General features: G+C 37.3%; 3 protein-coding genes across 3 annotated transcripts; 1 reads left to right on the plus strand and 2 right to left on the minus strand.

Annotated features, from left to right (window-relative positions):
- On the plus strand, nt 1,609–3,029 carry LOC18793304 (GEM-like protein 5). The gene is made up of 2 exons (XM_020567759.1): nt 1,609–2,475; nt 2,561–3,029. Exons 1-2 carry the CDS (start codon nt 1,786–1,788, stop codon nt 2,768–2,770), a joined length of 900 nt encoding a protein of 299 aa, XP_020423348.1. The 5' UTR covers nt 1,609–1,785; the 3' UTR covers nt 2,771–3,029.
- LOC18789162 (chitin-binding lectin 1) lies at nt 3,139–4,295 on the minus strand. Its single transcript, XM_007226190.2, has 3 exons — nt 4,050–4,295; nt 3,751–3,943; nt 3,139–3,528 (listed from the first exon to the last, which is right to left on the minus strand). The coding sequence occupies exons 1-3, from the start codon at nt 4,096–4,098 to the stop codon at nt 3,480–3,482; spliced, it is 291 nt and encodes a 96-aa protein (XP_007226252.1). The 5' UTR covers nt 4,099–4,295; the 3' UTR covers nt 3,139–3,479.
- Nucleotides 10,220–12,225, minus strand: LOC18792600 (putative uncharacterized protein DDB_G0284695). Its single transcript, XM_007227143.2, has 2 exons — nt 11,758–12,225; nt 10,220–11,028 (listed from the first exon to the last, which is right to left on the minus strand). Exons 1-2 carry the CDS (start codon nt 12,058–12,060, stop codon nt 10,654–10,656), a joined length of 678 nt encoding a protein of 225 aa, XP_007227205.1. The 5' UTR covers nt 12,061–12,225; the 3' UTR covers nt 10,220–10,653.

A 21,535-nucleotide genomic window follows, 5' to 3' on the forward strand; every position in this document is an offset into this window, starting at 1 on the left:
TGTTTGCAGGGAGTTTTAGTGCCTTCACTTGCCTTGTTATCCCACTTCTTGCCTTTGGATTTCCAATTCTTATTCTGCTTGCTGTTCTGTTCTCCATTCTTAGTCTGTTTGGCATCTACACTAAGGCTAGCAAATGCCTTCTCTGTTCTGTTTTCAGAATGCCTATCTAAACGCAACTCAAAGCTCTTTAGTGAGGCAACAACCTCCTGCACCTCAATCTCATTCAGATCTCTAGAATGTTCAATAACTGAACATATAGAGTCATAGGTAGATGGCAGACTAATAAGCAGTTTTTGAACAATTCTCTCTCTAGGCAATTCCTCCCCATAACTTCTCATTTGATTAATTAAATCAAATAGTTTAGTAACATAGACAGTTAAGGATTCATCATCCTTCATTCTTGTATATTCAAATTCCCTTCTAAGGCCTTGCAATTTAACACTCCTTACCTGCTTATCTCCATGGAATTCTTGCTGCAGAATACTCCAGGCACCTTTTGATGTCTCTTCATGAGATATTCGTGGGAATATCTCCTCTGAAACTGCTCCTTGAATCAATCCAAGGGCCTTGGCATCCTTCATGAGTACCTCAGCAACCATGCCTTTCCCACTTGATTCTTCTGTCTCCTTTTTCTGATCACCAGATTCATCTGACTTTTTCAGATCCATACCATCAAGTCCTTTGATCACAAAATCCCACAGTCCATGAGATTTGAAGATGGTCTTCATCCTAATGCTCCAGAAATCGTAGTTCTCACCATTGAAAATTGGTGCTCTCAACTCACCACCACTTGATCCAGCCATGTTAGACTTAGATCTGCAGAACTCAAGCTCAGCTGCAGCTTCAATAGCTTAGCACAGAGAAACTCCCAGTATTACAAGATCAAACCTGGCTCTGAGGCCATGTTAGCATATTCAGAACATTATCATGCATATAGATTCAATCAAAACATGTAATAAATCTCAATGAAAATGCAGAGAGCTTTTGAGTAAAGAGAGGTCAGATTTCTGTGTGTGAGAGAGAGAGAGCTTTTAGAAGAATGCTTGCTGTATCAGCCCAGCACCAAAACATGTATATATCATGACACTGACAAAAACCGTTAGGGAGGAGATATTCCCTATTACATCACTAAATCTAGCCATTCAATCATTACCCTATAAGATAATGACAGGTGGCAAAATGCTATTACATTCTCTGCTGTACACTTGGACTATGATCCAAGGCAGCCTTCCTAACAAGAATAGAACCTTCATATTCTAATTCCATCACAGCAGCTACACCTATACACCAACAATAAACAACTTGGCATACATGATGACATGCTCATCAACTTTATGAGGTTACTTAAAGCTTATTACTTTGGGGGAAAAAAAAAACAGAAACTCACAAGAGAAAAGTTATGGATAAATGCAAGCTCCTCCATAATAATGTAGATTATTACAAATGCTTTTATGACGGTCAGTCGGTGACAAGGTTAGACTAGTTATCCTTATGAAGCTTCTTGATTTTTGTCCTGACCACAACAACTGGTCAATTAAGCCAAGCGAGAGCCTGTAATTCTGCCGCTAGCTTCCTGAATAAACACAACACTTTGCTTCGCTAAAAAGGCAAAGGCAAAGGCATTCACATAACAGAGCCGTGTGTCACTTTTTCACATATTCTTGAAATTCCTGAACCTTCCACTCTATAAAAACTCATTTTATCTCTCAACAGATTATAAACACAAGAAAACAAAGCAAAAGAAAGAAGAAAAACCATCATTTATCAGCTCATCAGTCTCTAACCATGGCAGGCATACCAGAAGTAACACACCCCCATAACCAATCATCTCAAGCAGCCAAAGACCCAGAATCCAATTCTCCATCCCTTGCCACTGTTACTGATCATCAGGACTCACAGACGCCTCAGCAACCACCGGCACCACATTCATCTTCATCATCTCCAGCAGAGGAGGAAGACACCAAGAAATATGGGACCCACATCATGGGAGCCCCAGCAGCCCCAAATGTCCACCCAGACAACCAGAGAGCCGCCCAATGGAAAGCATCTGATCACCAGCAAATTCACCAGCAGCAACAACCCTATGTCCAGTGCGCTCCCATAAACAAGCCCAGCAACAACCCTTTTGAGCCTGCGATCCACGTGTTCAATTCGTGGAGTGCCAAGGCCGAGACCATAGCTAGAAACATCTGGCACAACCTCAAAACAGGGCCCTCTGTTTCTGAAGCTGCCTGGGGGAAGGTCAACTTGACGGCAAAAGCCTTAACTGAAGGTGGATTTGAGTCTCTATTTAAGCAGATTTTCGCGACTGATCCAAACGAGAAGCTCAAGAAGACCTTCGCCTGCTACCTTTCCAGTTCCACAGGTCCTGTCGCTGGCACTCTCTATCTCTCAACTGCCAGGCTTGCTTTCTGCAGCGATCGTCCTTTAACTTTCACTACCCCATCTGGACAGGCAGCTTGGAGCTACTACAAGGTAAATAACACTGAATTAAATGAACCCTTTTGAGAAAATTGATGGAAGTAATTTGTATTGACTGGAAATCTGTGTTCTTGAACAGGTGATGATACCTTTGGCAAATATAGGTACAGTGAACCCTGTGGTTATGAAAGAGAGTCCACCAGAGAAGTACATTCAGATTGTCACCATAGATGGCCATGAATTCTGGTTTATGGGATTTATTAATTTCGAAAAGGCATCCCATCACCTCTTAGACAGCGTCTCAGATTTCAGAACAGCTGGGAATTCAGCGCAACCGGTTGTTGGCTAGAGCTTGAAGATGAATTTTCCTTTTGGATCCTCAGGATCATCATCTTCCTTTGAGCTTTGATTTTCAGAGTTTTGGCTTTGTTGATTTGTTTGTAGGATTATGGTTTAGTTGAATCTGTAATTCATTGTATTCTATCCTCTGCTTCCGTGTGTTTTATGTGTTTGTAAATTGTAACCTTTGTTTCAGATATCTACACATATTATATTATTTAGTGTAAATTAATGTTTTAAATATAATAAGTTCAAATTGAGTTTGCATACCTACGCTAACTTTACTTGTCGAACTGTAACTGGAGGTTCTCGTTTGGAAGTGATTTTGGATAAGTAATCTCAATTGAAGTGATTTGTGATAAGTAATCACAATTGACGCTATGGTTCTTTTCTGGTAAAACAATGAGGTTATTGCCCCATACATACTAAATTGTAAATTAATGTTTCAATATTATAAGTTCAAATTGAGCTGGATGCCTACTCCACTAGTGTTACACGTAGAAGTACAACTTTGAAATGAACTTAAAATATAGGATTACAATTGCAAACATGAAAGTGTCAAACAAGAAAGCCTTCCCCTTCATCATGTAAAGCATGCACTTGTCTTCGTAATGTGCATCTACAGTTTCAATTTTCCAGTAATACTGCAACACTACTGCAGGACATCTCAAATCAATGTATCAAAAGCGAAATAATAAAGATCAGATCCATCTAAGGGCCTAATTACAGCATGCGTCCAATATCCAGCAGCAACAAATTGCAGCCAAACTGCAAATGCAACACAAGAGAGGTTGGGATCAGTGAAGTGGTGGGAGAAGAACCAAGGAAGCCAAAAAGTAATTTTAATTATTGTCCTAATTTTTTTAGAGAAAACAGAAAAAGAACAAAAAGTAAAACACACATTTATTCAATTCAAGCCAAATATGATGATCAAATCAAACAATTAAAGAGCTTGTGGTTAACAGCAGGATATGGAGAACATGCACATACCAGCCTCTGAGGACTGAACAGCAGTCAGGTTCACCATCCTCTTGGTGTGAAGGGGGCGGGGGTGGAGTTGGGTTTGGCGGTGGCGGCGGATAATAGTAACCCTGATAGCCAGGTGGTGGTGGGGGGCCTGGAGGAGGAGGGTAGTCTGACGGCGGAGGGGGAGGGGGCGGCGGCGGCGGCGGCGGTGCATACTCTGGCGGAGGCAAGGAACATGTATTTGTCAAAACAAGCAATTAGTACATATAACATGAACCAGAAGGCTGGTTAAAGAAAATGTGGTTGGTGACTTGATCACTTGCCTGGCGGGGGTGGGGGTGGAGGCTCACCAGGAACAGGCCTGTAACTCATTGCTCTGCTTTTCGACTTCAATCCTAGCTTAGTGCAAAGGCTAGAAAACCAGTACAGAGAAGAGGGTTATGTCTGTTAGCTGTATATATAAACTATATAATTGACCACCCGGTGAGTCTAGGTGTGGAAATCATGTGGAACATGCTTTTCTCATTTCCATCGAGTTTTGGCTTCATTTTAGCATTATAATTTTAATTGATCTTCCCATAAAAATTCGAGCAATAAAACAAAGTTAATACAAAAACAAAAAGTTAACCTCCACGTAACTTCCACCTGCCATTCTAGAAGTAGAAGGTCACCTAACAGTCCACCCTTTACCAATTTAGAGAAGAAGAAAATAAAACCCAAAGAGAAACAGGAGCTTACTGCTTACCTGAGGGTCAGTACTCTATCCACCATTCAAGCCAGCTGAAGGAAGTTGAGCAAGACCCCTCATCAAAATGATAAATCATAAACTTATTAGGTGCTGTGCAGTTTGATAATTTTGAAAAGGCCTGGGATTTCACCTCCTAAACCTTGTGTCAGATTTCAAAGCCATTGAGAATGCACTGCAGGTCTGCAACTAATTGTCACAGATTTTTTGTAATTCATATATCCTCTGTTTTCAATGTTATAAAGTTGGATTGAGATTACATGTGCATATCGTAGAGGTTAGGTACTTTTGTATGTTCTCTACTTCAAAAAGAGACAAATAGAAAACAAAAAACTCAGAGAGACTGTTAAGATACGTAATAGCTGTCCAAAGCCCTGAGACTTCTCAAATCCATCAATTGCAGACCATAGCACCACACCTTACTCTCGAGCAATGCAAACAGATTATTGCAACTGTAGGTAACGAAGGTGTATCAAAACCCCAAGTTAAATCTACAGGTCTGTCTTTACAACACATTCAATCGGCTCATGTAAATCTTTACAATAGAACATCTCAAATGGTTGAGTTTGATCATGGTGCTATCACCTTTTTTCGGGGGATTTAACATGGTTCGATACTGTAACTACATCTGCCATTAAATTCTCCATTATATCAAACAATATGAACAACAAAAAAAGATCTCACTAAATGATGTAGAATAGATGACGGAAGCAATTGAAGAGGAGTTGGAGAGATGCGCGCGTAAAGGCAAATCTGAAAAACTATAAGTTTGGGCATTGCGCTCAGATTTGGGCGCATGACCCATCGATTCAAAGAGAACGACGTCACAAGTAAAACTCATCACTTTGCCATGACGTATGGAAATTTCAGGCATCCGAGATCTTTTAACAACCCAAAATCCAGTTTTTGTGTTTTAATAATTTTTGGAAACTTTGTTATTTTCCTATTTTGATTCCTTGTTTATTCCTAGGGTTTGTAGGATATTTAAACAACTTTAAATCCGTAGCTAGGATTATGTTATATTATTTCCATATTCAATAAACTTGAGGTTTCGTCTTTTTCACGGGGACATTTTGCAAAAGGCCAAAGGAGAGAAATATTTTTAAAATAAGCTAAAATAGACAAAAATGCCCTTATTTATTTTTGGATTTCCTAATGAATCTTTTATATTTGCATGTCTTTGGTTTGAAAATTGAGAGGTTTTTCTGTATTTTTTTTATAAAAAAAATTTACTTTTTTCAAAAGTGAAAATTTTTTTGTGGCTAAAATCTAAATTTACTTTGCAAGAACAGGGTGTCCACAGTCAACTCTCTCGAGCACAGTGACTTTCTCACTCTCAAAATTCATAGTGATATTGGGAAGCTACCTGAAAACCCAGTGCACTGACTAGAGCAAGTTGAATATATGGCAGCCATCTACTTCATTCAGAAATGTCACCGTCGAAAGTTATGGGCCCATGGAACGCCTAATGTTCGTCCCGGACCAATAACTGCTCAGAATCAGAAATAAAGCCCATCCACCATGTAACCCAACCTAACGTGATCTGCACAATGTTTGGCCTTCTAACACAATCTCACCTAACAATTCATCCTCTAAAAATTCAGCAAAAAAAGTAGAAAAGAAAATTTGAATCCTTTACCAAAACCATTGTAACTCAACATGAGAAATCATAAACTCTATGTTACATTACATACATGTATATTCTTACACAATGTGCGTAAGATTTCAAAGCAAGTTGATAATGTACTGCAACTGCTTCTTAGGTTAGCTATAGCAGACGGATTATGTCTTTCTGAGTCCTTCAATTCCTCTTTACAATCTTGATGTCCACAATGCAATTGACATATATATATATATATATACGGAAATTATGCTATGCGGATATCTGGATGTTGTGTGGATGTTGTGTATGTTGTACTACTCCTCCATGCTTTCCTCCTTATTTACTATGACGTCCACACGATAGTAACGTGCAGAGATCTAAATAAGAGAATAATATTTGTGTGTGTAATCAGTGGAGGCACAGTTGCTCGGTTTCGGTTTTGTTATTCATTTATCCTCTGTTTTCTTGGATTTATATGTTAATGTGTTCCTTACTGCCTCACTGACAGTTGGTCGAGCACACTGCCGTGGCTAATATTTAAGCAGGAATAAAAGGGTGGTTAAGTGGGTTTAGTTGAAGTAAAACATGCAATTAATATTTGCAAAATTAAAGATGGGGACATACTTTTAAGTAGTTTGAAATTAAAGATGCAAAATGGAAGAAACACACAAGGAGTGGGGGATAGAGAAACCGACAAACAGAGATTCCATATGTACAGACTCTACAGAGAAACGTCTGGATCATTAAAAAAAAGGATAGATGGTAAATTCAAAATACAGTATATATATATGTATATATATATATAGGCTTGTAAATAATAAGAGGGTCCTTATCAGTTACCCTCCCCAGGCTCCAGTCCAGTACTTACCAGTATCAGTCCCTTTGTCTTTGACCATGCAATGCAATGCAACTCACTACTCACTCAAAGAAAGAGAGAAATTATTAAGACACAGAGGAGAGAGAGAGGTTTTAATTCTTCCCCTTCCTTTGCCTCTCTCTCTCTCTCTCTCTCTCTCTCTCTCTCTCTCTCTCTCTCTCTCTCTCTCTCTCTCTCTCAGTGTCTCATGTAACATTACATACATACATACATGTCACAGTCTCACCACCTTCACCTTCAACTTCACTCATCTGCATAATATACAGAGCCCAGAGTCCACAGGGGGCACACTGCCACAGTGCACTCTTTGATGCATAGATTCCTTTAATTCTGCCAACCAACCAGGAAAGCTTCCTTTGTTTTCTCCACACTAGTCCCAGCCAGCCAGCTATATATATTCTTTCTTGGACCATATATATATATATACATGCATCCATCCATCTTACCTGATCTCTTTCTATTGTACCAAATTATTCAACCATCACCATCCATCTATCTCTGTCTCTCTGAAATTCGAATCTTTTAGGACAGAGGGCCTCGAAATCCTACAAACACAGCAAACAACATATGCACCATGCATGTATATGTATATTAAATTTAACTTCTGCCATATATATTATTAACTCAATTATTCAATTCTACTGTAAAAACATTTTTTACAATGGTAACATCGTTAGTGTGTGTACATATGCACATGATGTCGCTTTTCAAGGCTCCTTGTCATTTGCATAGGCTCACTCTCTCTTGTGGAGAATCGAAGTGAGGACATGGATCAGACTTGGTGCCGATATGCACAAGGAATGCAGTAATGAACTTTACAAATGCCGGAAGCTAAAGTTTTGAAAGTGATATTTGGATTCGCTTCGGAATTCGGATACCCATAAACACTCGGAAATGAGATTAGGTGAGTCAGATTTGTCTTTTCTTCGCCATTTCAAAATTTTGGAGCTAAAATCACTCTCTTGAAATTCCATAGCGCCATAGCTCACTCTGCAGAATTCAAAGTAACCACTTACATTACATTACATATATATAAATATTTTAAGAATATGGTTTTTGTGTACATTTTAAAAAAAAAAAATTACTAGTTCTCTTGAAATGGAGAAATAATTACATAAAACGGGAATAATACTAATTTTCTATTTTCAGTTAATCACGGTATGTCATGCGTGATAACTTTTTCAGTGGCATTCTGTGATTGGCCGGAATTAGCAAAAATGTGCTATTCCTATTTCATATAAGTTTTTTTTACTTGAAATGGCCCTTGAAAGTTGCCCCACAACTTTTTATGGGAAAAGTTTTCCTTTATAAGATGACTAAATGACATAAATCACAGTGAACATTTCCAAACAAAATATTTTCAGTTCCTTTCGAAAGTTATTATAGATCTTCTCCAATAACGTGCTGCAATAGAAAGAACATAAACAAAACAGTGGTAGAAATCTGCATCAAGACGACAAGAACACATGACATCATGGGACAAAACTTATAATGTTTGGGCAAAAAACTAATGATGTATGGTCTGGAGGTCAAACGATACAGCACCAAGGATTCTCTGTGCTGATAATAGTAAAGGTCGATTAGAACATGGACATAGGAGGAGGAGGAGGAGGAGGAGTGTTGAAATTAAACTCGGTAATGTCGACCAACCATCATGCATTTTGGGACCCTCAAAGTTGTCATCTTTTGAAATTGAAAAGGAAAAAGAAAGATATTCTCCCTGACTCATAATTTTATTTGGACAGAATTTGTCCTGCATGCTTATAATCTCTTCCGCTTCATGGTGGAAACTCCGGTTTGTGTTTCTGCCTTCAACAAATACCAAATCCTAATACATTTTTATACGATCCCTAATCTTCTAACTAATTAGGAAATTAATCCCTTGACTTTTGGAATTTGAAACCGCATGAAATGATGAAATGGTATGACAAGAGAAACCCACAAACTACAGTAGAAAGCACATTAAAACTTTTAAAAAGTATATTATTATTATATTACAAGAATTTTAAAAAATTCTCAGAGCAAAACTGTTTAGCGCTGACTTTTTTTTATACCATCCATTGGGATTGGGATTAGACTCATTCAATGTAAAATTCTACAATTATTTTTTTATGTCAAAATTCTACAAAAATCTTCAAATTATTTATTACTAATCTTACAAATTAGATTGGTTTTCTCTTGTATAAATCAGTTTACCAAATTAAACAAACACACCACGAGTCCTCCGGCATAGGCATGGCCAATGAACGTTTCTAGGCTATGGAAAGGTAAAGGTGGCCGCAATTTATTTATTTGGGCAGCCTAAATTAAAATTTTGACTTTGGTTTAATTGATTTTTTTTCTTCACCAAAGCTTTTGCGTTCAGCTACACGCCATTACTTTAGCAAAACCCACTCCATCCACTACTCACGCGTGCATTGAAGGATTTTGGAATATAGTTGGCTCATACAAATTTTTTTTTATGTGATCTTTGACTTTCGATGAGAAAAATCATTAATTAATATAAAATGAATTAATAAAATTCCAACCAAGAATCTTAGAATAGCAAGCATTGTCAATATGTATTATTAATTAGGTACCAGAGGAAGAGGGATAAATTTAAACTTTGATTTTGGGTGTGTGGACAAATAGTGCTTTACATGACAGCTACAACAAAGCTTACATATTTCGGTGTACTGTAAATATAGGATTAACCCTTATACCTAACTAAGACTAGACCTACCACTTGCATAAAATGCTATGGTTATAAATGACTCCACCACATATTGGATTACTAATTAGTTCTTAGTTTAATGATAAGTTCAATTATCATATTGTCGGATCACTTTGGATCGGCAACCAAATCTAGCGAGGTATGAGTGAAATTTGCTCATTTTGATGAATGGGCTTTGTTCTGTAGCTCGATTTCATATGTGCGTAGTGGATGGTATATCAAATGCGGAGATTAATACTTTTAATCACATAAATTATAAGTCTCTTGTAAATAATATGGCATTTTAAGTTGTTAACTATCAATCAACACTCTAAATCGTGCTTCCAGTTCATTGGTTCTATTGATTGAATGACATGATGGTCATGGTCCTGGTTTTAGTGTAATAGCTTGACAAATCAAATTATCGGATAAGAAAGAACAACTACCATATATGCGTATGACAAACATTGACATCCATTAATATCTGTCCTCCAAGGAAACAAATTGCAGAGTTTGCGTAATAAATTCTTAGCGGAATTATTGCGGGTTCTCATGATATGATTGATGAGTACTTTGTTAAATAATAACGAATAATCTGGATATTAAAAAAAATATGTAGAAAATGTGAAGATAAATAAAATAAGAGATGATCATGGAACAAAAGAGAAGGAAACCTACACGTCGCAATCATTACCAAATATAATTCCTGCTACCTTGTTTCTACGCTGGCACTGTAGGGTCTCGTCTATGCCACTCCCATGGCCTCTCTCCCAAACAATTCAACCAAAATTTAAAAAAAAAAACAAAGGATTAGTTAAACAACAACCACCAAACTAATAACCCATTTGTAATCTGTCTATCAATTCAGAGTCTCAGACTCAGTGGAGCTTTTTAGAGCACAAATGGATTCTAGTTTCCGGGATGGATAGAGAAAGAAAAAGAGCAAAACAAAACAAAACAAAAAAAAAAAGTGGAGTAAGAAATTGAAGAGAAATGAATGTGATGGATGATCATGGGGAGCCATTTTCGGATCGATCAAAGTGGAGAAGTTGACCAGAGCATTTGGGGCAGTCTTCGAGCTGTTTTGGAACCATGAAATACATGAGACAGGCTTTGCAGCCAGCCACTACCAACACATTATTATTATTATTATTGTTGTTGTTGTTGTTAATATTATTGTGCTCGTTATTGTTAATATTCTCTATCTTCTGCAGCTGGTACCTCTGTCTGCACGAAGATGGCGACGACTCAGTCGAAGACTCTTCGCTATCATAGGAGCTATTTTCGTCTTCTGAGTAGTATTCTCCACTGTATTCTGCTCTTGCTCTTGGATCTTCTTTTGCTTTCATCCCGTTCCTCCAGTTTATGTAGTAAATCTCCCCTGTCTGCAAATAAGTAAACATTAATTAGAATTAAACCCATCATCATACAATTAATTAACACCAGCACCTTAAACAAAAAATTTGGTCTTTGTACTTGTTGGCTTTGTAAGTTGAACAAGTAAATGTACTGGCTATTGAAAACGACTGTGTATCATAAAGCCCAGATTTTTATTTTATTTTTAAAGTTTCTCTCGTTTGACATATTGCAGAGTTTGCAAACCAAACAGAGTTCTCCTTTATTGCAACCAGGAGAGGAAAATCTATCATGAGATGATCAAACACAGAAAAGAAAAAAGTTAATCTCTTTTTACTGAAATGTACCAACAGGAATGTCAAAACCAGTGAAGCTTTTCTTTTTTGAGTGAAAAGTAAAAAGCTTTGAAAAGAAAAGCTTCTTCCCTTTCTGAGGATTTTTGGTCTGGAATGGTACCCTATCTTGACTCTGAGATTTATAAAAGAAAGGGCTTTCCTTTTTTTCTTAGCTTTCAACTAAAGAGAGCATGAAGCATTAAATACTGTAAGCAATTAATGAAATTAAAGAGAGAATAAAGCATTAAATACAACAATCCATGAGTGAAAGCTCCCCTGTACATTCAGAAAGTTGAGGAATTTATTGAAGAAGTTGCAAGATCTGCCATGTTTTTGCATTTATTCAAGCTTGAAAAAGGATAAAAAGACCAAACAAAAACATGGGTTTTATTAGTTGAAGAAGGAGGAGGGAAAAGAACCAACCTTTAAATCGAGGCATTGTTCCCAATGGTAAGGAAGAGAGACATGGGAGTTGAGCTCTAAAGTGGCGTCATTGCTGTAATTGGGAAGCAGTTGATTCAGGTGCGCAATATCATCTGAGGTTGATGAGGTTGAAGACGATGACCTTCCCTGCCGCGTAACGCTTGACGCTTGCCCTTCACCGCCTGTGAAGATGCAGCTGCTGCTCTGTTGCTGTTGCTGGTGGTGATGATGGTGGTTCAAGGAGCAGTTTTGGAGAGACCTCTCCAGAGAAGCAGCAATCGTCGCCATGTTTGGAGCTGTCATTGACTCTCAACAACACAGAAAACCCCAGAATATGATTGCAAAAATCAGCTTCAACAATCAAAACAAAATCAGTCACAACAGAGAGACTCACAGAGAGAGAGAGAGAGAGAGAGAGAGATTAAAAGGTGGGATTTTGGAAGGGCAAATATAACAAGGGAAGGGACTTCAAAACTTTGGGTAGAGTCACACAAACAGGTAGAGGCAGGCAGGGCGGGGTAGAATGATTGGAGCTCACGCCCTGTAAATGCGCGTGGGGATCTTTGAGCTCATACCGGGTGGGACCACTATGCACTTTGTCTCACATGATCGCTTCCCTTTGCTGAGGATCACAGGCGCCACGGAGGCGCGTGAAAGTAAACAATGCTCCCCAATTACAGAAAAAGTTAGTTAAATAAAGCTGATGGAATAATTTTGGGAGGCTTCAAATTAAAAAGCTAAAAAAAGAGCCAGTAAATTCGCAATTACCGAAACTGAATGCCGGAACTTTCTTTAACAAACAATTAACAGTTTCTAACCAATGAGAGTTGGTTTAGTTGATAAAGTTGTTGTATTGTGTGTAGTTTTATCAGTGTTTGAGTTCAGTTGTCAATAATAAGTCTTCTTGCTAAAGGTTATGCGTATATTTTGGAGTTGGTGGTGAGAGTAAGAAATATCTTTTGAAATTTTTTTTAATAAAAAAATAATAAATAAACAGTTTTTTTTTTTTCCCTTCAAATGTTGGGAACTTGGTCGATTTTTCCAATAAAATAAAAAAGAAGTTGGTGGGGTTTTGAAATGGCGGGACTAGGGGCTTGGCAGACGTGTCTGACCACGCGCGGACTCTCCATAAATGCAAAATCCACACAAACAGAATTGAGATTTTTTTTTAATACTTAGAAACTACGATAAAAAAATAATAATTGTGGGTGTGGCAATATTTTTATTTGTTATGTAGTCATAAATATCAGTAGTCTTCATATGAGGCCGTGAATCAAATTTGGCAGTTGAAACCCATGATATATATATCCTAGCTGTCCTAGGGCAATTTGGCCGGTTTGGCTAGACATGAAGTTTTATGAATTTAAAGTCAAACCACATCAATGTTAATTATCACTAAGCACTAGCTTGTTCATGAATTAACAAGGAAAAATCTTTTGATGGATCAAGTTTATGATCCTTTTTCAACGTAATAACCTATGGACACACTGTTGTACCATGTGGTAATTAATCATGGAAATCATGGACAAGTTAAATATTGATCATGATTGGACCTCAAATATTAGTTGAGAATTTAAAGTCAAATTACCTCTAAATCCCCAAATCTTACTCACACTTTTCAGCCTTGATCCTTTTAAACGTGCGCCAATTAAGTGCTCCTTTTTTATAAACTCGCTGTTTAATTTATAATCCTAACACCTAAACCCTCTTTTTACTCAAGTCAAACGTGTGTTGAATGTTTCATCTACTTGTCTTGAGATTTTTTATTTTTTGCTGAAGTTAGAAAGGGAATTATGGAAATTCACATACAAGGGTACCATAGAGACTTGAATCCAGGACTACTAAGAAATACACTAAAAACGTTAATCCAACTAACACCCTGTTAGTATCATGCTATTCACAATTGCATATTTAGTATCTACCATATAGTAACGCTAGCATGTTACATTAAATGATTAAACCAATGTGGCTTGAAAAGGGTCCGTTATAATATTGGTTCCCTCCACCCCGAGCTAGATAGATAGCATGTTGATTTTAAAACATAAACTAATTCAGAATCAAATATCAACATTCACCATTAAAAGCTCTCGTTTGTGTACAGTACAGTTAGACTTTTGGAGCCCAAGATGGATTTTAATAAAAATAAGGTTTCAATTCTTTGAAGAAAGAGAGAATGTTTACAGTTGATTATTTTATTTCAAGTAGATAAACTATTACGAAATTAATAGTGGAGGCAAACAAAAGGACGAGATGAGAGGACAGAGCGAATGTATTGGGGGAGCTGCATGTTTCTTTATGTATGCATACATGCATGTATATATCATGTATGTATGGGAAGGGAGGTAGAAATATTATTGGTGCAGAATATATAAATTAAGCAAAATGGGGTTGTTTTTGTGATGAAGTTCACGAGATGGGTGATGGCTGGGGGCCGTGGGGAATATTGGGAGGGAGCTAGCTAGGGTCTGAGCTTGCTCTGGTGGGAGCTTTGAGACCCAATATCACTCGGATTTTTCCTGTTAGTGGAATCTATTCTCCTACTTTTACCAGTCTTCCTCCTGACACCAACTCAGCAACTCAGAAACTCTCTCTCTCTCTCTCTCTCTGCATTAATATTCCCTCTGCTGCGATGACCAGCGGGGAGAGTCCTTGGGATGTTCCACTGCTTTTGTATTTGTATGCAAATTCGGAAATCCGTCTCACGGATTTCATTGCAATCCCATTTTTCAAATTCTTGCTAATTAATTATCTAATTTAATTTCAAATTTCTCTGAGCAAGAAGAAGATGTCCCACTTTTCATGACCAAAGGCATGTCACTTTCTTTTTATTAAACAGAAGAGAAAATATCGTATACCCTTAACAAACCAAACTCCAAGCTCAGAATTGGAAAGAAGCTAAGCAATATTGTTATTAAAGTATTATTTTCAAACACTCATCGGTACTGTGAGTCAATATTGCAATACTGCATGTGTACGTATGGTCAAACATGGCTGGTTTGTTGCTTTTCTTTCACAAATATTAGTGGAGTGACTCTGTATTTTTATTTATTTATTATTTTTGGGTTCAATTCAAAATATATGTATTACCCCGTGGGCCTTTGTTCAGCTTTAACTTAGTGCTATGGCAGGTAATAGACTCATGGCATCAGTCAAGATGTACAAGACACACACACACACACTCTCTCTCTCTCTCTCTCTCTCTCTCTCTCTCTCTCTCTCTCTCTCTCTCTCTCTGTGTGAAACATCGCATTAGGGTTGAAATCTAGATTAGCAACATGGAAGGAAGATTATATATAAAAAGAATGAAATATTGGTATGTTTGAGCGAGATTTCCAATTCATTCCCTGCACATGTAGCGATGAGTAATGTGAGTTGAGGGGGCCAAGGTAAGGGAACATCCGCTAGTGGGCTAAGACGTGCTCCTCCCTCCCTCCCTCGCTCCTGGTGCTGGGTGGGTGCGCACGCAGTTTATTTATATTGTGGATTGTGTTCATTGGAAGGGAAGCTCCATAAAGCTTCTTGCACGGCACCTACATTGCTCTTTTCTCTATAAATTAATATGCTTTTTTACATCCATCTCACATTTGTGTTGTTGGATCATAATCATAAGATGAGAGCAATGGGTTGAAATCTGAATGAGGGTAATTAGTACAGAAAAATAAGATAAGCCAAGAGATATTTAAGATGCTAACTTCTGTCGGTCGCCTAACTTTAGCACTTGAGCAATTGCATTAATGCCAAGGGAATTTGGTTTTATTTGCTCAAGAAGAAAGAAAGTAAAAAATAAATGTACCTGAAAAAAAAAAAAAAAGGATGAACAGAGGTTTTTGAAGGCTTGGATGACCAATATCAATATGGCAATGAGTGTTAAGCAGTGGGACTCCTGGTGTGGATGGGATGGGATTGGTTAAGACATCCCATTTCACATGTCCTTGTTGCCTGCAAAATTTTCTCTGTGTTTGGTTGTTGTTGTGGTTTTCTTTGTGTTTGGTCCCTTCAACAGGGTACAATGCATGCAGTGGTTTAAAACAATCACTTGATGGAAATCTATCATAGTTTACCACTTTTGAAAAATAAAAATAAAGAAATTAAAGTTAATTGACAATTACAAACAACTAGATCTCTTAATTCACGTCATACTGTAATCTAACGATCAACAATCGTAATTTCAGAAATCAAATCATTAGGGCGTTTCCAGTGGCCCAGGCTGGGGTGGGGGTGAGGGCCCAAAATTCATTTCCAGCAACAAGGGCTGGCCCGAAGGCAAAGTCAGCCAACGCGCGAGCTCGAATTTTGGACTGATGTCATCGCTAACTTCAGGTTGGCGTCAGCCCTCCAATTCAATTTTTTTTTTACCGTTTGCGTGCACGCGAGCGCCAGCTTCCGTCAACAGCTAGAAGCTACGTGGCGGTGTCTGGGCTCTCCAATTTCTTTTTGTCCTCCAATTCTATGACATCCAATTTTTTTGCAATAAAATTATTATACAAAATAGAATTTTAAAAAAAAAAATACCCAAAAATTATTGAATTTTTTGGGATGGGATTGGTTAAGACATCCCATTTCACATGTCCTTGTTGCCTGCAATATTTTCTCTGTGTTTGATTGTTGTTGTGGTTTTCTTTGTCTTTGGTCCCTTCAATAGGGTACAATGCATGCAGTGGTTTAAAACAATCACTTGATGGAAATCTATCATAGTTTACTACTCTTGAAACATCAAAATAGAGAAATGATCTCTTAATTCATGCAATACTGTAATCTAACAATCAGCTAGCTATCGTAATTTCAGAAATTGGATCATTAGCATCCTACATTCAAGACAGGTTTATTTATGCCCATGCCCTTACTTCTTTTCTTTGCTAAAAAAGAAGAAGAAGAAGAAAAATAAGGGGTAATGCACAACAAGGTCATTCAATTATTGCAGGATCTTATCCATTACAGTGCGTTCGGATGAAGAATTTAAAAGTACAAAGGAATTCATGAATGATGGAATTTAGAATGACGAAAATCAATGGTCTAGAATTTGTAACTTTTTTGTTTGGGTAATGAATTTTTTGTTGTTGATAAATTCCATGATTGCATTCATAATTCAACCAAAAAAGTCACTAGCCACAAAGAGCCAATACAAACTAGCCACAAAAGGGCCATTACAATAACGGAGCGTTCTAACATCAAAATTAAGACAATTTGATGTGTCTTCACTAACTATCATGCAGGATCGAAGAAACTCTGGCATAGGCATCCCAACTAAGATTGTAAACTTAGAATAATTTTAAAAAAAAAGTGGTGATTTCCCCACTCCAATTTTATCCACTTACACTCCATTTTATAACTAAAAAATGAGTGTAAGTGGATAAATTGGACTGGGGAAATCATTCCATTAAAAAAAAGATAATGCTTGAAAAAACAAAGCCATAACAATACAAATAAAACTTTCACAAGGGAGAGATGAAAAGCTCTCACAAAGGAAAGCTGAAAAACTCTCACAAAAAGGAGAGGTGAAAACTACCAGAGAACCCAAAGAGTCTCTGCAACTGATTCCAAACATAATGAAATTGCAAAAAAGATGGTGGTGGAGATCCGACGCCGAAATGCAGGTGAAGATTCGACGCTAAGATGCAGCCACCTATAATTGTTGAATGAAAATTATAACAAAACTAAGACAAATAGGGAAAACCATTTGTCTTTGAAAATGGGGAAAGAGGTGAAAGGAGGAATAGAAGAGGGGAGAAGGGGGAAGAACAATGACTTCCTCCCCCCTCAAAGTGAAAAAGGCTTTATGAGTGTTTTTTGGGAGAAATGGGGCTAGGGTTTTGGAGAATAAATTATTAATCATCGATATTTAATTATGTTTGGGTAACAAATTTAAATACATAATTTAACTTTTATTTGTAAAGTTATCTTTTTTTAAAACTCAATCTCTCTTGGAATTTTAAAAAAGACGACTTTTAGATTAAATTTAAAATTGAGATTTATGACCTCCAAATTCCATGTTTTTTTTCCATGCGAAAATTTTAAATTTCTATGTTTAAAAACAAAAAAAATCCAAACACTGGAATTAGGTCATGTCAATTTAGAAATTATGACTTCTGTCAAAATCTCAAGTTTATTTCCCTCATCCAAACGCACCATTATGGTATGCTTCTGTGTTACAAGCTGAAACCTGTTTTTTTTTAAACAAGTGATAATTTGGGCATCAAGATTGAAAATTTTGCAGGTGAAAATAGAGGGAGACTCTAAGACACTTATACAAATTGTTACAAGAAAAACTGATACACCTTGGAACTTAAAATCCAGATATTTGGCGACTACTTGCAAATTTTGGCTACTAAAAAGAAAGCTAATATGGTTACTAATCAATTAGCTAAGAATAGGAATGAGTATAATAACTCTTCTATTTGGTTTACTAAATTTCCAATGGATGTAGTTATTATGTTTCACTTTAATATGTAAGAGCACTTCCACCAGTTGACTCTTGCCATAGCAAGATTAGCCCTAGGGCAGGTACTATTCACGTGAATAGTGGCTGCCCTAGCCCCCTCCAGCAAAATGTGTTTCCAGCAGTTGGGGCTTGCCATGGCAATTACTATTCATTTTTTTGTTTTTTTTCACAATTTTGTTTACTTAAACAATTAATTTGGATAATATTTTCAGATAAGATTTTTGGGTTCCTACGTGTCAATACTATTCATATCGGATAAGATTTTCGGTTTCAAATTTCAGATAAATTTCAGATACATTTCAAAATTCAAATTTCAGATAAATTCAAAATGTCCAATTTCAGATACATTTCGGAATTCAAATTTCAGATAAATTTGAAATTTGAAATTTCATTTGAATTTCAAATTTCAGATAAGATTTTCACCCTCTAAGATTGCGCCGCGTGTCATATCTATCTGTGTACATTTTTCTATAAAATCAGAGGTTCAGCTCATACCTCCCACACCAGTTCTTCTCTACATTTCCATTTCTCAAATTTTAGATTTCATTCTCCATTCTCAATGGCAGACATGGAAGAGGTTTTGGAGAGGCAAGAGCGAGAAACTAGAGAAAGAATGCGTAGACGAGCTGCAAGCAAAAGGGCGCAGAGAGAACTAGATGAGCAACTTGGCATAGCAGTTGCTTTGCTGGAGGAAGAAAAGCAGGCTCGCCGTGGTTCACGAGAAGGCCGTCGCCCAAATGTGGACAGACATAGACATAGACATTCCCGGGGTAAGAATCTTATGAAAGATTATTTTATCCCACAATCTCTGTACTCTGATGTTCATTTTCGAGGGAGATATAGAATGCAACCCCATTTGTTCAATAAAATCATGCATGATATTTGCAATTATGATGAATATTTTGTTCAAAAGAGAAATTGTGCTGGAAATTTGGGACTTCTTCCAGAGCAGAAGTTCACAGCTGTGATACGAATGTTGGCGTATGGGTCATCTGCTGATCAGGTGGATGAGATTGCTCGGATGGGGAAGTCCACTATTTTGGAGAGTTTGGTGCGATTTTGTGATGCAGTGGAAACTCTGTACACCAGAGACTACCTCTGCAGACCTACGCCCAGGGACATGCAAAGGCTTCTCCAAAAAGTTGAGTCTCGAGGATTCCCTGGCATGATTGGTAGCATTGACTGCATGCACTGGCAGTGGAAAAATTGTCCAACTGCTTGGCAAGGGGACTACGGAAATAGAAAAGGGCAGAAAAGTATCATCCTGGAAGCAGTTGCTGGTTTTGATACATGGGTTTGGCACGCCTTCTTCGGAGTTGCCGGATCTCAAAACGATTTGAATGTCCTAGGTCAATCCCCGGTGTTCAATGATGTTTTGAGAGGTGAAGCCCCAAATATCACATATGAAATTAACAATACCATCTACCAGACCGGGTATTATCTAGCTGATGACATATACCCGAGGTGGACAACATTTGTGAAAACAATTCCACATCCCCGATCCCATAAGGAAAATTTTTTTGCTCGCTATCAAGAGGGGTACAGAAAAGATGTTGAGAGGTGCTTTGGTATCCTTCAAGCTCGGTGGGCTATTATCAGGGGCGCTGCACGCCTATTTGACGAGGAGGTGCTTAGGAGTATAATGATGACTTGTATCATCCTCCATAATATGATTGTGAAAGATGAATATGATTACGATGCTGATGACGTGTATGAACCAAATCCCATGGACACGGCCCTAACACGAATTTATGAAAAACCAGTGGGGCCAAATAGAGAAGCAATGCAGCATGAACCATTGGTTAGAGACGGTAGTTTCATGCCTCGTATGATTGATCGCTACACGGAGATGCAATCGTCGTATATTCATGAACACTGTCAAGTTGACTTGATGGAGCATTTATTGGCGGTGAAAGGCAATGAAGGAAATGAAGGTCAATAAAGTGAAGTGAAGAAGTTGTTTTTATTTTATTATGTTTATGTTGTATGTTGTTTATTTTTGTTGTGAGTGGGTTGTTTATGTTTTATGCTTTGGTTGTGGGTTGTTTATTTTTTATGCTTTGGTTGTGGTTTGTTTTTTATGTATGGAATGTTTTGAATAAAAAGGATTTTTGTTGAATATTTTCTTTATTGACTAAAAGAAAAGCAATACAACTCATAATAAAATAAAATACATGAATTAAACAAAACAAAAAATACAATGAAATGAAAGGTACATAAATTAAAGAAAACAAAAAATACAATGAAATCAAAGGTACATGAATTAAAGAAAACAAAAAATACAATGAAATCAAATGCAAGTAAACTAAGACATGAAAGGCAAACAAACTATTTTAATGGTTTCCATCATTTAACCAATCCGTGTTGCTAGGTCCATCGTCACGAAAAAGTCTTCGTCTCATAACATCCCTTCGTTCTAGCTTCCAATATTGTTTTGTTTCAGGGGACATATGGCTTGTATCCATGGCCATGGTTTCCCGATCTTTTTTTTCAATGTTTTGTTCGCGTACATACTCCCTTTCTTTGCGTACATACTCCCTTTCTTTTGCATATTCTACTTGAATAGCCATATCGTGCTCTTGTTGTTTCAAGTCCATTTCAATTCTCATGGCTTGGTGCTTTGAAAGTTCCTCCAAAAATTGAGATGCATTCTTGCTAGAATTACTCCCTCTCTTCGCCTTCGCCGCCTTCCTCCCAATAGGCCTTGGCTCATTTTCAATGGGTGAGTCTAGATTCATCGGGGAATCCATAGGTGAATCCGATGCCGGCGTCTCACGAAGTGGAGTCTCGTTCAAGACTACCGTCGGACCGGTTGGAATAATTTGGAATCTCTTACAAGTCTTCACCACCTCCCAACAATGGGTATGGTTGAAACTTTTTTTCCCTTGGCCAGTAGCACCAAACCATATTTGTGCTTGTATAATCTATAAAAAAAAAAAATGAAATGGAAATGCAAGAGAATTTTTAAAATATTGGCAATGCAACATGTAAAAAAAAACTAATGGAAATTAAAGAAATAATAAAAAAATGCAACATGTATTAAAAAAAACTAGAGACATATTAACAAAATATATAAATTGCAAGAAACATTTAAATAAAAATTAATATGACATAGAAATTAATAGAAGAAAAATGACAAATAATTTACCTCACTGCTAAGATTTTCTCCGCTTCGATGGTTGTCAATCGCTTTTGCTAAGGCATTTCTCCATTTCCCCAACTCTTTATTAAGAACTTTCCACCTACTGGATAATGCCATTTCTGTACGTGTAGAACCAATTGCCCTTTCACAAAATGCTTGATGAATTTTTTTCCACATATGAGAAAATTTAATCTCAT

This window comes from Prunus persica, chromosome G1 (assembly GCF_000346465.2).
Source record: "Prunus persica cultivar Lovell chromosome G1, Prunus_persica_NCBIv2, whole genome shotgun sequence".
Taxonomy (NCBI): Eukaryota; Viridiplantae; Streptophyta; class Magnoliopsida; order Rosales; family Rosaceae; genus Prunus; species Prunus persica.